The sequence below is a fragment of the Prionailurus bengalensis genome, chromosome E1 (assembly GCF_016509475.1).
Source record: "Prionailurus bengalensis isolate Pbe53 chromosome E1, Fcat_Pben_1.1_paternal_pri, whole genome shotgun sequence".
NCBI lineage: Eukaryota > Metazoa > Chordata > Mammalia > Carnivora > Felidae > Prionailurus > Prionailurus bengalensis.
Genome location: NC_057347.1, coordinates 9955628 through 9969708, shown reverse-complemented (window position 1 = coordinate 9969708; position 14081 = coordinate 9955628). Strand labels below are relative to the sequence as shown.

Below are 14081 nucleotides of genomic sequence, written 5' to 3'. Positions count from 1 at the left end.
TTTTCAACGTTTATTTATTTTTGGGACAGAGAGAGACAGAGCATGAACGGGGGAGGGGCAGAGAGAGAGGGAGACACAGAATCGGAAACAGGCTCCAGGCTCCGAGCCATCAGCCCAGAGCCCGACGCGGGGCTCGAACCCCCGGACCGCGAGATCGTGACCCCGCTGAAGTCGGACGCTTAACCGACTGCGCCACCCAGGCGCCCCTAATGTTTATTTATTTTTGAGAGAGACAGAGCTCGAGCAGGGGAGGGGCAGAGAGAGAGGGAGACACAGAATCTGAAGCAGGCTCCAGGCCCTGAACTGGCAGCACAGAGCCCGATGCGGGGCTCGAACTCACCGACTGTGAGATCCTAACACTTAACAGACTGAGCCGTCCAGGCACTCCTGGTTTGTTTCTTTGAAAGGATGCGGCATCACCTGTGGTTTTGGTATTCTGTGTCACACCCTTGGTCATGAGAATCCGCAGAGGCAGAGTTAGAGCTGAATAAGCCCCTAGAGAGCATTTACTCCTGTCCCATGGTGCTACTGATGGAAGAAACGGGCTCAGGGAGGTCAGGACATGGCGGGCCACACCTCATGCAGGAATGAGAGCCCTGAGTGCTGATCACAAGACTCAGGCTGCTTTCCACAACTTTGTATGTGGGCTTTCCCCTTAGGCCTTTAACTACATCCTGCCACTTTGCACAATGTTTCTTCCATAAAATGTTTTTGTTAGGGGCGGGTAACTGCTCTACAATGTCAGATCCGACCAATTAAAATATGCTCCAATGTCAGATCCGAACAATTAAAATATGCTCCATTAATGCTTTATTTTTCTAAAGATTTGTTTTCATGTTTATTTATTTGAGAGAGAGAGAGAGAAAGAGAGAGAGCAGGGGAGGGGCAGAGAGAGAGGGGGACAGGGGATGCAAAATGAACTCTGTGCTGATAGCAGTGGGGGGGCTCGAACCCATGAACCGTGAGATTGCGACCTGAGTCGAAGTTGGACGCTTAACTGACCGAGTCACTCAGGCACTCCCATTAGTTTTTAAATGATACCCATTTTTGTCCAAAAAGAAGAAAACGGCTATGCTTCTATGAACTCCAATTTTGAAGTAATTCATTTATATCTATTTGAAAATTAGGTAGGTTGTGTCATTATCAACCCTGAAGCTGCAAGCCCTATGGACATAGTAGGTCTTAACCCAAGCTGACCTGTTTTAAGGGGATAGGTATATATATAGTGTGTGGGTATATAGTCTAATCCTGTAGTGTGATAATAGTATGTATTATACCATATGCTAATATAGTAATACCCTGACCAACCAGGAGCCGTCATTTTGCCGTAACTTCAGAGCATCAATAATATTGCATGTACGTTTTCAATAGTTTGGTAAAAGCCACTGCGAGGTTGTAAAAAGTAGCCTCATGCAAAGGCGTCGTCTTCAACGCAGAATCCTCATCTTGAAGTCCCCTCAGAAGCCCCGTTCTCTGCGATAACAGAGGGAAGGTGGAGATGGGGGGGTGGGGGGAAACTCTGCGACGCCACTCAGCGTGTTCAAGTTGTGGACATACGTGTTTTTCTTTTCGGTCTTGTGCAGAAGGACGGCCTCTCTAGGACAAACATGAGGAGCGCGGCCAAGGCCTGGAGTCCAGTCATCAAAGCGGGCAGCCATGGGGCGGACCGTGCGCGGCCCCTCCCTGCAGCCTCTTCCGGCATGAAGAGTTCTAAGTCTTCCACCTCGCTGGCGTTTGAGTCCCGGCTCAGCAAGGTACAGACCGAAGCGCCCGCCTGCCCTAGGGCTGCTGGGCGCCCCCCCCCCGGCGGGGGGGGGGGCTGGGCGGGAGGATTGAAGAGGGCAGTAAGCGAGACCCGTGGCCTCTCAAGGCCAGAAAGGAGGCTCCGAGGAGGGTCCCAGGGGCTCCCCTGTCCTGGATTACGTGGACTCTCCAGAGAGAGTTCTGCCCTCAGTACCGCAGGAGGTGGGGGTCAAGATCACCAATGATCTTCACAGGCCTGATAAGTGGAGTTATCAGTGCCCCATCCTTGTCTGACTTGGCCGTCAGCCGTGCTAACACTGTTGATAGTGCCCTCCGTCTGGGAATACCTTCTCGGCTCAGTTTCCTCCTCACTCCCCAGCGGCAAATCCTTACTCCCTTGGGTTTCCAATGCCAGGTGGGCCCAGGGTGCAGTTCTGGGGCCTCGTCTCTCTTCTAGCTTCCCTTACGATCTGGAGATGAGAGTCAGAGACACTATAACCTACCTGCACACATACTCTTAGAAAATCAAAATAACATCCTAATGAGAAAAGAAAACTGACAGGCAGTTAGTTTATAATTAAATAATCCGTATTCCCATCTGCATATGCCTGCGTATGACTGCCGAGGGGCCTGAGGTGCCCCTCAGAGCACCGCAGATGTGGTAGCTGTGACACAGACTGACCCAGGCCCGTCGTGTACGATGACTCACATACCACGAAGGATGTTGAGGGAGTGACGTGATGGTTTTCAAATGGTGAACACTCTTGGTAAAGTTCTGAACCAAAATGCAGTCTTCCCTAGTTATTCTCAGAATGTTCCATGTGCCCATCTTAAAGCTGTGCCAGAAGTACATTTTTTAAAAATGTTTATTTATTTCTGAGAGAGAGAGAGAGACAGAGACAGAGAATCCCAAGCAGGCTCCGCACCGTCAGCACAGAGCCCCGTGTGAGGCTCGAACCCACGAACTGTGAGATCACGACCTGAGCCGAAATCAAGAGTCGGATGCTCAACTGATTGAGCCACCCAGGCACCCCAGAAGTACGTTGTTTTTACATGTGAAACAAGAGGATGCTTGAGGCTCAGATAATAATAAAAAGGCATGCCACCTTTGGGAATGTCTTTGCAAGATTGTCACATGCAAGATTGTCTGGGTTCCCTGTTCTCTCACCCATTAAATATATAAGTAGGGCCACCAATTGGGGTGATGACTAAAAATGCCCCCAACACATTTCCAGCATGCTCCCTGAGGGTCAGCGCTGTCCCTATTGAGAACAGTTTTTCTAGGTGTTAGCGCCTGTTCTCGTGAATTTTAATACTACAGTTGACGCTTGAATGCGGGTTTGAACTGCACGAGTCCACTCATATGCCGATTTTTTACAGTACAGTACCGTAAATGTCTATTCTCTTGTGATTTCCTTAACATTTTCTCCTCTCTAGCTTACCTTACTATGCGAATACAGTGTGTAATGCGTATCACATACAAAATGCATGTTAATTGACTGTTTATGTTATCGGTAAGGCTTCTGGTCCATAGTAGGGTATGAGTAAGTTTGGGGGGAGTCAAAAGTTGTATGTGGATTTTTGACTACATGGGCATTGGGACCCTTAACCCCTGCGCTGTTCAGGGATCAGCTGTATGAGTAGATGACATCCAAGTTTGCGTCTCCATCCAGATGCCCTCCAGCGGCTTTTGTGACCTCGCCTCTTGGATGTCTGAAAGGCACCTAGAATATAACATGTCCCAGACGGGTTCCTCCCCCTCCCCCGCTCCTGCCCCCAAACCTGCTCCTCACGAATCTTCCCCTTGAACAGCTTCATCCCCTCAGTGGCTCAGGCCAGAGCCCGTGGCCCCCTCTTGGGCCCTGCTTCTCTCACGTGCCACACGCCGTCAACAAAACGCCATCACTTCTGCCATCAGACTCGATGTCGCCTTCAGCCCACTCCCACCGCCGCCCTTGGGACCACCCGGCTCATGCCACCGCCTTCCTTGCGCAGCCTTCCTCGGCAGTCTCCGTGCTTTGTCTTTGCACCCTACAGTCCGTTCTCAGCCAACGCCAGAGTGGTCCTTCTAACGCATTTGTCATGTCACCTCTCTGCTGGAAAGTCCCTCGGGGCTCCCCGTGTCACTCAGAATGAAAAGCAAAGTCCTCGATGTAGCCGGTGACGGCCTGGAGATCCCGTTCCCTCTCAGACGTCATTGCTGTCCCCTCTGCCCTGCCCCCCGAGCTCCGGCCACACAGCCTCCCGGTGCCCAGCGGCACTGTCCCTCCACGAGCCGGGCGCACTCCTTCTGCCCAGAATATTCCTCCTCCCCACCCCTGTTCCTCTGCCACGTCTCCCTTCAGTCTCTGCTCAAATGTCACCTTATCAGATGTCACCCCTGACTACTCACTGTAAAGTGGCCCCCCATACACCCTCCTCACCCTGCCTCATTTTCCTTTTCGGTCTTACTACCTGCCTGGCGAGTATCTGTCTCGCAGCGGCCGGAATGTAAGCCCCATGAGGGCAGGGACCGTGTGCTCTTTGGTTTCTTGCACAGCTCTGTCCCTCACGCTTAGAAAAGCACCTGTCCCTGGTTGGACACTCAGTACTCATCAAATGCCTAAGTCCACTGGGTCTGCTGGGAGCGGCAGTGTGATGGCGGCCTGGAGTGAGAATAGCACGGGCTGGGAGCGGGGCAGACCAGGCTGAGTCGGGATCCTGCCTCGAGCCCTTTCTAGCTGTGAGCGCTCAGGCAAGCTGGGTAGCTGTCCTGAGGAGTAACACGTGGAGAGAGTGATCTACACACAGTTTTGTTTATCATTCTGTTGCCCTGGACTTGCTCATTATTTCCGTGGCTTTTATTTTTATTATGCTTGACCTACAGCACATTTGGGACACATTTTTAATGCAGATTTTAAATTAATGCATATACTTAAGACCATTAGAGCTCCTGGAATATATCGAGATGTTTTTAAAAGCAGTGTTTAGGGGCGCCTGGGTGGCTCAGTCGGTTAAACGTCCAGCTTGTGATTTTGGCTCAGGTCACGATCTCACGGCTGTCGGGATCAAACCCTGAGTCGGACTACATGCTGACAGCGCGGAGCCTGCTTGGGATCCTCTGTCTCCCTCTAGCTCTCTGCCCCTCCCCTGCTCGTGCATGCGTGTGTGTGTGCCCTCTCTCAAAATAAACTTAAAAAAAACCAAAACCAGTGTTTAATAACAAGGTGTAAAACTCAGGAGGGTTTTCTAAGAACAATGAAATGTTGGTTGCTTCTGCCACTGATAGGTATGCTTTTTTGTTTATTTTTTAAAGTTTATGTATTTATCTTAGAGACAGAGAGAGAGAGAGAGCGAGCTGGGGAGGGGCAGAGAGAGAGAGGGAGAGAGAGAGAATCGTCTCGATGCAGGGCTTGAACTCATGAACCATGAGATCATGACCTGAGCCCAGATCAGGAGTCGGCTGCTTAACTGACTGACCCACCTAGGCGCCCCTAAGTGTTTTTGGAAATTTGTCCCACAGGAAAGAAATGTCAGGACAAAAGCAAATATCTCTGTTTTCACTTCTGATTCTTGGGGTCTCCAGGTCTTACCCTGTAAAGAGAATGGGAGCATTTGAGGGAAGGGGTAGCAGAGGGGGCTACACCAAGCCTGTGCCTTTTCTAGCCCTTGTCACGTTTCTCTGCCTTGGCCATTCTCTCCTTTCCCCCTCTAGTCGCAGGTAAAAGATTTGTGTCCCTCAGTAGTTTACTCTGAAAATGGCAAGCACACAGAGAAGGTGAATGACAGTGACCCCCCCCCCCCCGCCCCATATACCACCACCTGGATGCACAATTGGCATCTTAACTATATTTGCTTTATAGTCAATGGATACATACAGACTGGACAGATATATTCGAACCGGCACAAATAGGAAAACTGAAACAAATCCACCAAAGTGGAATGAAATGCCCTGTTGAAATAGGCCCCAGTTACAGGAGCAGCATGGGCACGGGGTGAGGGCCTGGGAGCCTGGATGGCCCTGGGGGCTGTCACCACAAGTCCTCCTTGGGCCGCTGGAGCCCAGCGCAGGAAAGGAAAGCACCTGGGGTGCCCTGATGCAGACAGGCCGCCCCACTCTGGCCGTCTCTAAGGCTCGAGTCTATCAGTCAGGACTCCCTTTGTTGCAGACGACAGAGCATTGGCTTGAGCGAGCTTCGGCAGAAAAGAAACGGATTGGACGCATCTGAGGTTCCCATGTCACCAGGGGAACAGAGGTACAAGACTGGAGCTCAGGGAGGCCAGGACGGGGACTGGAAGACCCGAGGACTCTCTGTCTGTCGCTCATGTCCACGTGCCTCTGTCCATCTGCTCCGTCTCCTGCTGACGTCTGTTCTCCTTCAGCTTGTATTACGAAGCCTGGCTGCCAGCGTGGCCAAGCCTCCCGCATCTTCTCGAAAGACCTGGCCGCTTACTTCCAGGCACTTGCTTTGCTTACTTCTGATTGACTCGGCAAAGAACAAAATCAAACAAGCAGCAAAAAATTGGGAAAGGTCTCTGCTTAGCTAGGCCTGAGTCGTATACTGACCCTGCCCAATCTCCCGTGGCCAAGAGGGAAGCAGGGTCTTTGGTAGCTTAGGCATGTTCTGCGTGAGGCTTGGGGACCCAGTCATTCTTCCGTAATCATTCTCAGGGACTGCTCTGCACCTGTGCTGCCCAATGAAATAGCCACTAGCCACGTGTGGCAGCTGAGCCCTTGAAATGTCCACCCACAAACCTTGAGATCAGGACGTGGGCCAAAACCAAGAGTTGGACGCTTAACCGACCGAGCCACCCAGGTTCCCCTAAAATGCTTCATTAGTATATTTATTAATGAAAATATATTTTTAACATTAATTTTAAGAAAATACATTTTTAACATTAATTTTACCTTTTGTTTTACTCGTGAACATTTTTTTGTTCAGTTTATTTATGTTGAGAGAGAGCAAGCACAAGTAGGGGAGGGGCAGAGAGAGGGAGCGAGAATCCCAAGCAGGTTCCGTGCTGTCAGCACAGAGCTAGACACAGGGCTCGAACCCATACACCGTGAGATTGTGACCTGAGCCGAGATCGAGAGTTGGATGCTTACCCGACTGAGCTACCCAGGCATCCTACTATTTAAAAAAAAAAATGTTTATTTATTTTGGGTGGGGGGAGAAAGAGAGAGAGAGAGAGAGAGAGAGTGTGTGTGTGTGTGTGTGCACGCTCACACGAGTGGGGGATGGGCAGAGAGAGAAGGGAGAGAGAGAATCCCAAGCAGGCTCCGTGCTGTCAGCGTGGAGCCCAACGCTGGGCGTGATCCCAAGAACCATGAGATCAAGATCAAGAGCCAAAATCAAGAGCCGGACTCTCAACCGCCCGAGCCACCCAGGCGGCCCTCATTTTATTCTTTTAATGTGGCTGGTGTTATGTTTCCATCAACAGTGCTGCACTAAACCTTTGGTTCTCAAGTGTGGTCCCCGGATCAGCATCATCAGCATCCACCGGGAGGGAACTTGCTAGGAATGCAGATTCTCAGGCCTCACTTCAGACCTTGGGAACCACACTTGGTGGTGGTGGTGGGCAGATTGGAGGCTGGGGTGGAGGCAGCAGACTGCGTTTTCACAAGACCCCCAAGGATTCTGACGCACGCCCAAGTTTGAGAGCCCCGGCTCCAACCCTAACATGTTTTCTTCCTTTGGAGAGGGGATCAGGGGGCGCCTGGGTGGCGCAGTCGGTTAAGCGTCCGACTTTAGCCAGGTCACGATCTCGCGGTCTGTGAGTTCAAGCCCCGCGTCAGGCTCTGGGGTGATGGCTCAGAGCCTGGAGCCTGTTTCCGATTCTGTGTCTCCCTCTCTCTCTGCCCCTCCCCCGTTCATGCTCTGTCTCTCTCTGTCCCAAAAATAAATAAAAAAACGTTGAAAAAAAAATTAAAAAAAAAAAAGAGGGGATCAGGTGATGTGTGATTTTAGAACTTTGGATTCTACCAGTCCCCACCTTTGTGGAATTGAGAGGAATTTCTTAGTTACATTAATCTGTGAGCTATTTAAAACTTTTTCCCTTTATAAGCTTTCACGCGCAGGTGCTCAGCAGCTCAAATATCAGTGGAAGCATTATTGAAAATACTTACTAAACATATCAAAGAAGCGCATACCTGCCCTTGTGATCTTCTGTAACAAACCCAGAAATCTCAAGCAGCGGCGAAGCCGCATTCGGTGACCAGGAAACAAAGCCCCAGATGCAGCCATGAATAGAGAAGGAACAAGAATTACTAAGACAAGTAGCTTTCCGTGTCTGATGTAGCAGCAGCCAAAAAATAGTGACAGAGGAAGAGGTTTGCTTCAGAGGACAAGAAGGACCAGTTTTCAGTCTGTACGGCCCGCCTCCGGGGAGAGCTTCTGCGCGATCGATCTTTCTCGAATGGGATTCCTTGTGGAGGGCCCAGGGGAAATGAGGTGCTCCCTGTAGAACAGCCTTGCTGCCATCCCAAGTCCGCACGCTGCCTGGTAAGGCCATAGCACGCTGCTGGCCTGTAGCACATCAGCTGTGTCTTTTTGCCTGGAAAGGACAGGATCAGATCTATTTACAACACACAGTGGGACCACGAAGGGGGAAGTCTCCCACTGCTTGCCAAGTCCTGTCCTCTGTGGCCTCCACCTGTCATCTCGTCAAGGACGAAGCTCTTACAAAAAGGTGGATGAGGAGAGTGGGGAGCAAGCTCTAACCCCTGGGTGCCACACCCAGGGCGCGGAGGTGGGTGGAGGCCTTGGGGGGCTTCCCAAGGAGACAGTTTCACTTCTGGCCCCAGTGGGTGGGCGGGCGGATCGGAGTGGGGGGGGAAGAGCCTCCCATTTTGGATTCCCTGTTCTGGTTGGCAGACCGAGCCTTTGCTCTCCTGGCCTTTTGCTGTGGATTTAGATTATTCAACACTTTGCGTCCAATTTACGGATCCTAGTACCGTCGGGGGAATCAGATGGAGGAAAGCAGAACCAAGTGCACATCATTTGCATTTTTGCGTTAGAAACCCCCTTAACTGTAACGATTTCCCTTTTTCATTTGAGGTGTTTGTCTAGGGAATTTTCAACATGTCAAATCAGAATTGACTTTCTTTGGGGACCCAGGGAGGCATCCGGGCATGCTTCTAGGCAGAGCGAATAATAGGTTTTTTTCTATTGAGAAAAAGTTGCTGCCATCATGAACTATTGTCATTTAGTGCTAAACACGCATTTCACTGATAATTTGAGAGGCTGGAGAAATGGGGTGCAGGAACCCTTGTTACTCTGAGACAGGAGGTAGAAAAACAATGATGCAGTCCCCAGAAGAAGGGCAATGGAGTGGGGCACCTGGGTGGCTCAGTCGGTTAAGCGTCCGACTTCGGCTCAGGTCATGATCTTGCAGGCTGTGAGTTCGAGCCCTGCATTGGGCTCTGTGCTGACAGCTCAGAGCCTGGAGCCTCTTCAGATTCTGTGTCTCCCTCTCTCTCTGCCTCCCCCCACTAATGCTTTATCTCTGTCTCTCTCTCAAAAATAAATAAGTATTAAAAACAAAAAAAAAGGAAGGGCAACAGACTGATTCTGGCACAACCCAGATGCCATATTTAGTCCTTTTGTTAAACTAGGGGTCTGTGCAATTGGCCAGAAAATATGGTTCTGCTCACTTCTAGGGACTGGAAGTACATGTCAATCATCCTTTCCATGTTAGCTATTTGTTTTTAAAATGAATAATTTGTTTAAAGACATTGACTAGAACTTCTGGGCTAATCTTAAGACTTTTACCATTTTCCCTCTTTTTTTAAAACATTTTTTTTTAATGTTTATTTTTGAGAGAGACAGAGACAGAGAGAGAGACAGAGTGCGAGCAGGGGAGGGGCAGAGAGGGAGGGAGACACAGAATCCGAAGCAGGCTCCAGGCTCCGAGCTGTCAGCACAGAGCCCGAAGCGGGGCTCGAACTCACGAACCATGAGATCACGACCTGAGTCGAAGTCAGACGCTTAACCGACTGAACTACCCAGGTGCCCCAGCATCTTCCCTCTTTTCGGGGAATTATTGTTTCATGAGTAGAGTCTCACTTTGCGATGGTGGAAAAGGTCCGGAGGTGGATGGTGGGTGGTGATGGTTGCTGAACAGGGAGAATGTACATAATGCCACTGACGTGTACACTTAAAATGGCACATTTTGTTTCGTGTTTATTTTACCACAATAAAAAAAAATCTCTAAAATAATAACGGGGAGAAAAGGAAAAAAGTGGACTAGGATTTGTAAGGGTGGAAGCAAGACTTCACCCCAATTATAACCCGTCCCCTCATTTTCCTTTTGTTTTTTGTTGAAGCCAAACACACTTAGAATAAAGTATGTGGGGGCGTCTGGGTGGCTCAGTCGGTTGAGCGTCCGACCTCGGCTCAGGTCATGATCTCACAGTGTGAGTTCGAGGCCCGCGTCGGGCTCTGTGCTGATGGCTCGGAGCCTGGAAACTGCTTCAGATTCTGTTTCCCCCTCTCTCTCTGCCCCTCCCCTGCTCATGCTCTGCTCTGCTCTCTCTGTCAAAAATTAAAAAAAAACATTAAAAAAATTAAAAAAAAAAAGTGTGAGAACCACACACACACACACACACACAAAATAAATAAATAAATAAATAAATAAATTAATTAATTAATTAATAAATAAATTAAATAAAGTATGTGGAGCGCATTAATCTTAGTCTTAGCCATACAACTCATTGAGTTTTTACATGTGGCCATATCTATATAAACCACCACCAAGTCAAGATATAGAACATTCCGCCCCCCCCCCAACCCCAGAAGGTTCCTTCCCAGTCAGTAACACCCCCAGAGGGAACCACTATTTTGACTTCTATCACCATCATTTGGTTTTTACCAATTCTTAGCTCTGTAAAAAGTGAAATCAGGAAGGGCATACTCTTGTATGTCTAGTTCCTTTCACTTGGCCTCTCTGTGGGATCCATTCATCTATTGGTGTATCAGTAATTCCTTTTTTTTTTTTTTTTTTTTTTTACTGTGTACTTTCTGTTGTCTACTAAGTCATTCTTTAATTTTCTCCTCTTGCTGGTGAACACGTGGATTGTATTTTGGGGGGCTCTCATAAATAAAGCTGCTGTGAACATTCTTTTGATGAGCCCATGTCCTCATTTCTCTCTTGGATACAGATTTAGGAGTGGGATGGCTGAGTCATAGTGTGCAGATATTCACCTCTAACAGATACTGCCAGCTTTACAAAGCAGTTTATCGGTACACACTCCCGCAAGCAGAGCATGAGAGTTCCCATTGCTTCACAACCTTACCAATACTTGGTTTTGTTTTGTTTTGTTTTGTTTTGTTTTGTTTTGTTTTCTTTCACACCATTCTGGGGTGTGTATTGTTAATACCCTGAAATCTTTTTTTTTTTTCAATGTTTATTTTATTATTTTTGAGACAGAGAGAGACAGAGCATGAACGGGGGAGGGGAAGAGAGAGAGGGAGACACAGAATCGGAAGGAGGCTCCAGGCTCTGAGACATCGGCCCAGAGCCCGACGCGGGGCTCGAACTCACGGACCGCGAGCTCGTGACCTGAGCCAAAGTCGGACGCTTAACCGACTGAGCCATCCAGGCGCCCCAATACCCTGAAATCTAAACAATGCAAAAATGGAAATGTTTTTTTTTAATTGTGCAAATATTTAAACACCTACCCTTCAGTAAATGACCCCAAAGCCAGTAGAGTGGGATGGAGCTGGCCCTTTGGGCTCTCAAGCCAGAGTGGGTGGCAGGGACTGCCTGCTCCAGGCCTCCGTTGATTTGAGGGCTTTCCCATACTGCTCTCTCCAGATGTCAGATATATTCGGGATGGCTCCGGGCATCTGCCTGGCTCCAGTCTTCTAGCACTGTTCCTCTTCAGGAACGTTCTTTTGAGAAGACTTACGGCGGTTGAGAAAATTTATTTGCAGTGTCTCTCGCTGACCCTGACTGTAATTTACTTGGGCCAGAGCTGTGAGCTCATTTAGGGGCTCCCCCTCTTAGATTTCAGTTCCTTTTAACACATGTTTGTTTTCCTGGTTTCGTGACAGGGAAGAAAGCAGAAAAGGAGTTTCTGCTTTCTTTCTGTCTCCATAAGCAGTGTTCTTCTGGCCTCCGGGAAAGTTCCTTTATTCCCTTTGAACACATCTGTGTGAGATCATATATGGAGTGCCTGGTATGGAGCACATGTTACATGTTCAGATTGTTTCTATGCCCTCCTTCTGCTTCCCCCATATATGTGTATGTGCACATATACATACATATGTATACACGTACATATACACACATATGTACACACACAGACATCTCTATAACTGAGATCTGTATTTTTAAGCTATTTTTTGTTGTCCTTGAATTTTCTGCACATTGTCCCATCTTGCCTTTTGTGCATCTCACAGTTCTTTTTTTATCATCTCCCTCCCCCCCTTTTTAAAAAAAATTTTAATTTTTTAATTTTAAAAAATGTTTTAATTTTAATTTTTTTAATTTTTTAATGTTTTAATTTAATTTTTTAATTTTTTTAAATTTTTAAAAAATTTTTTTAATTTTAATTTTTTAAATTTAATTTTAATTTAAAACCCAGGAAGGCAGGGTTTTTTGTTTTTGTTTTTTAGAGAGAGTGAGCAGGGGAGGGACACAGAGAGAGAACAGAGGATCCAAAGCAGGCTTTACAGCAGAGAGCCCGATGCAGGGCTCGAACTCATAAACTGTGAGATCATGACCTGAGCCGAAGTCAGGCGCTCAACTGACTGAGCCACCCAGGTGCCCCCAGGAAAGGAGGTTTTTAAAAAAATCATTATTTGAAGTGTGACACGATGGGTCATATTCACCCATCATCTTATACTATTCTTTGAAACAGTAATGGAAGGTCGTACTCTGTCCTGTAAACGATAGACACAGGTTTGTCTAGCTTTGCAGGTTTCCACCTCCCAGTGGGATACTCCTGAAAGTGCCATCACGGCATCTTAACCACAGGGCAGGTGCTATTGCACTGTGTTTTCTTGGTCTATAGCACTCCCTACTGATGATACATGTTTTCATCCTCTGTCAGCTCAAGAGGGCCAGCAGTGAGGACATGCTCAACAAACCAGGAAGTATGGCCGCTTCTGGGGTAGTTCGACTGAAAAAGACTTCGACAGCTGGAGCCATCTCTGAACTTGCTGAGAGCCGCCTGAGGAGCAACCCAGGTAGGAAGGACCCAGGTCGGAGAGCCCAGGGCAGGAGGGCCCCAGGCAGGAGGGACTCAGGTGGGAGTGCCCCGGGCTGGAGGGACTCAGGTGAGAGGGATCTAGATAGGAAGGCCCCAGGCAGGAAGAACCCAGGCGGGAAGGACCCAGGCAGGAGGTACAAGGGACCTAAGCAGGCCATTCATCTTGGTGTTTTGAAAAACATTCAATGATTCCTGCGTCCCTCCCCTCATCAGAGATGTTTTGCTGGCCCTTACTCTGGGCCAGGAAGGGGTTTAGGCAACGACATCCCTGCCCACGGGGAGTTTACATCTAGTGAGGAGACTGAGAAGAAACAAAAAGGTAGGGAGGAGTGCTGTGGCTCCCTCTGTCCGTCTCGCTGTCCATCTGTCACCGTGTGTGTGTGAAATTCCTCCGAGGCATTTCTGGCAAGCTAGCGATGGTTCTGGGGTCGTCTTGGTATGAGGCGCATATTCGATGAGTGAATGAACGCTGTAGGCCTCTCACGGGCCTGGGTGGACGGCATCCTTCCTGGACCCTGTGGAAGTCTGGGAAAATCCTCCCATAAAGGCTGCTCTGAGTCACTTAGGTGGCAGTGGCCACTGGGACCCGGGGAACTTTCTCAGGTTTCCTAGTTTTGTGAGAATCAGAAAAGGGTTTTTTAACCATTATATGTGAGTTCAGAGCTTGGAAAGCATAAAACGCCAGGAATGTATTTGATTTTATTTTGGTCAGAAAGCTAAGATTTCCATGGTCCCACTGTTCTAGTGCAGATCTCCCTGTATTGCTAAATTGTCTGAGATGGGAAAATAGCTGAATTATGTCATTAGTACTTTGTAATGGAGGTTGAATGGTAGTATACTTACGATTTTTTGTGTCTGCATAAAATACCACAACCCAGATTAGCTCTCCAAAGGTGTATTTTAATGTACTCGGTTTTCACAAAGTTGAATCTATGAAGAGTATATGTGGCTTTTTTTTTTTTTTTTGATCTAAGGGCCTCATGTTTCTATACAATGGTTTTACTATTTTAAAGACTACTTTCATACTAAATACACACATTTGGTTTTAAAAATACAACAAATGGAAGTACAACTTCTTTCTATCATGCCGGCCTAAACACGAGTTTCAAAAGTTGACAAAGCACCATTTTTAAAAAAATGACAA

At 48.2% G+C, this 14081-nt stretch overlaps 1 protein-coding gene across 5 annotated transcripts in view; it reads left to right on the top strand.

Moving 5' to 3' along the window:
• SPECC1 (sperm antigen with calponin homology and coiled-coil domains 1) overlaps positions 1-14081 on the top strand; it is a 286429-nt gene that overhangs the window by 83104 nt on the left and 189244 nt on the right. For 4 of the 5 annotated variants that reach the window (XM_043583241.1, XM_043583239.1, XM_043583240.1 and 1 more), the window contains exons 2-3: positions 1584-1754; positions 12779-12914. In XM_043583241.1, coding sequence (XP_043439176.1) covers positions 1608-1754; positions 12779-12914 — 283 coding nt within the window. In that variant the 5' untranslated portion in view covers positions 1584-1607. Of the gene's footprint in view, positions 1-1583; positions 1755-12778; positions 12915-14081 lie in introns of those variants that run through there. The other variant, XM_043583245.1, reaches the window with a different exon arrangement.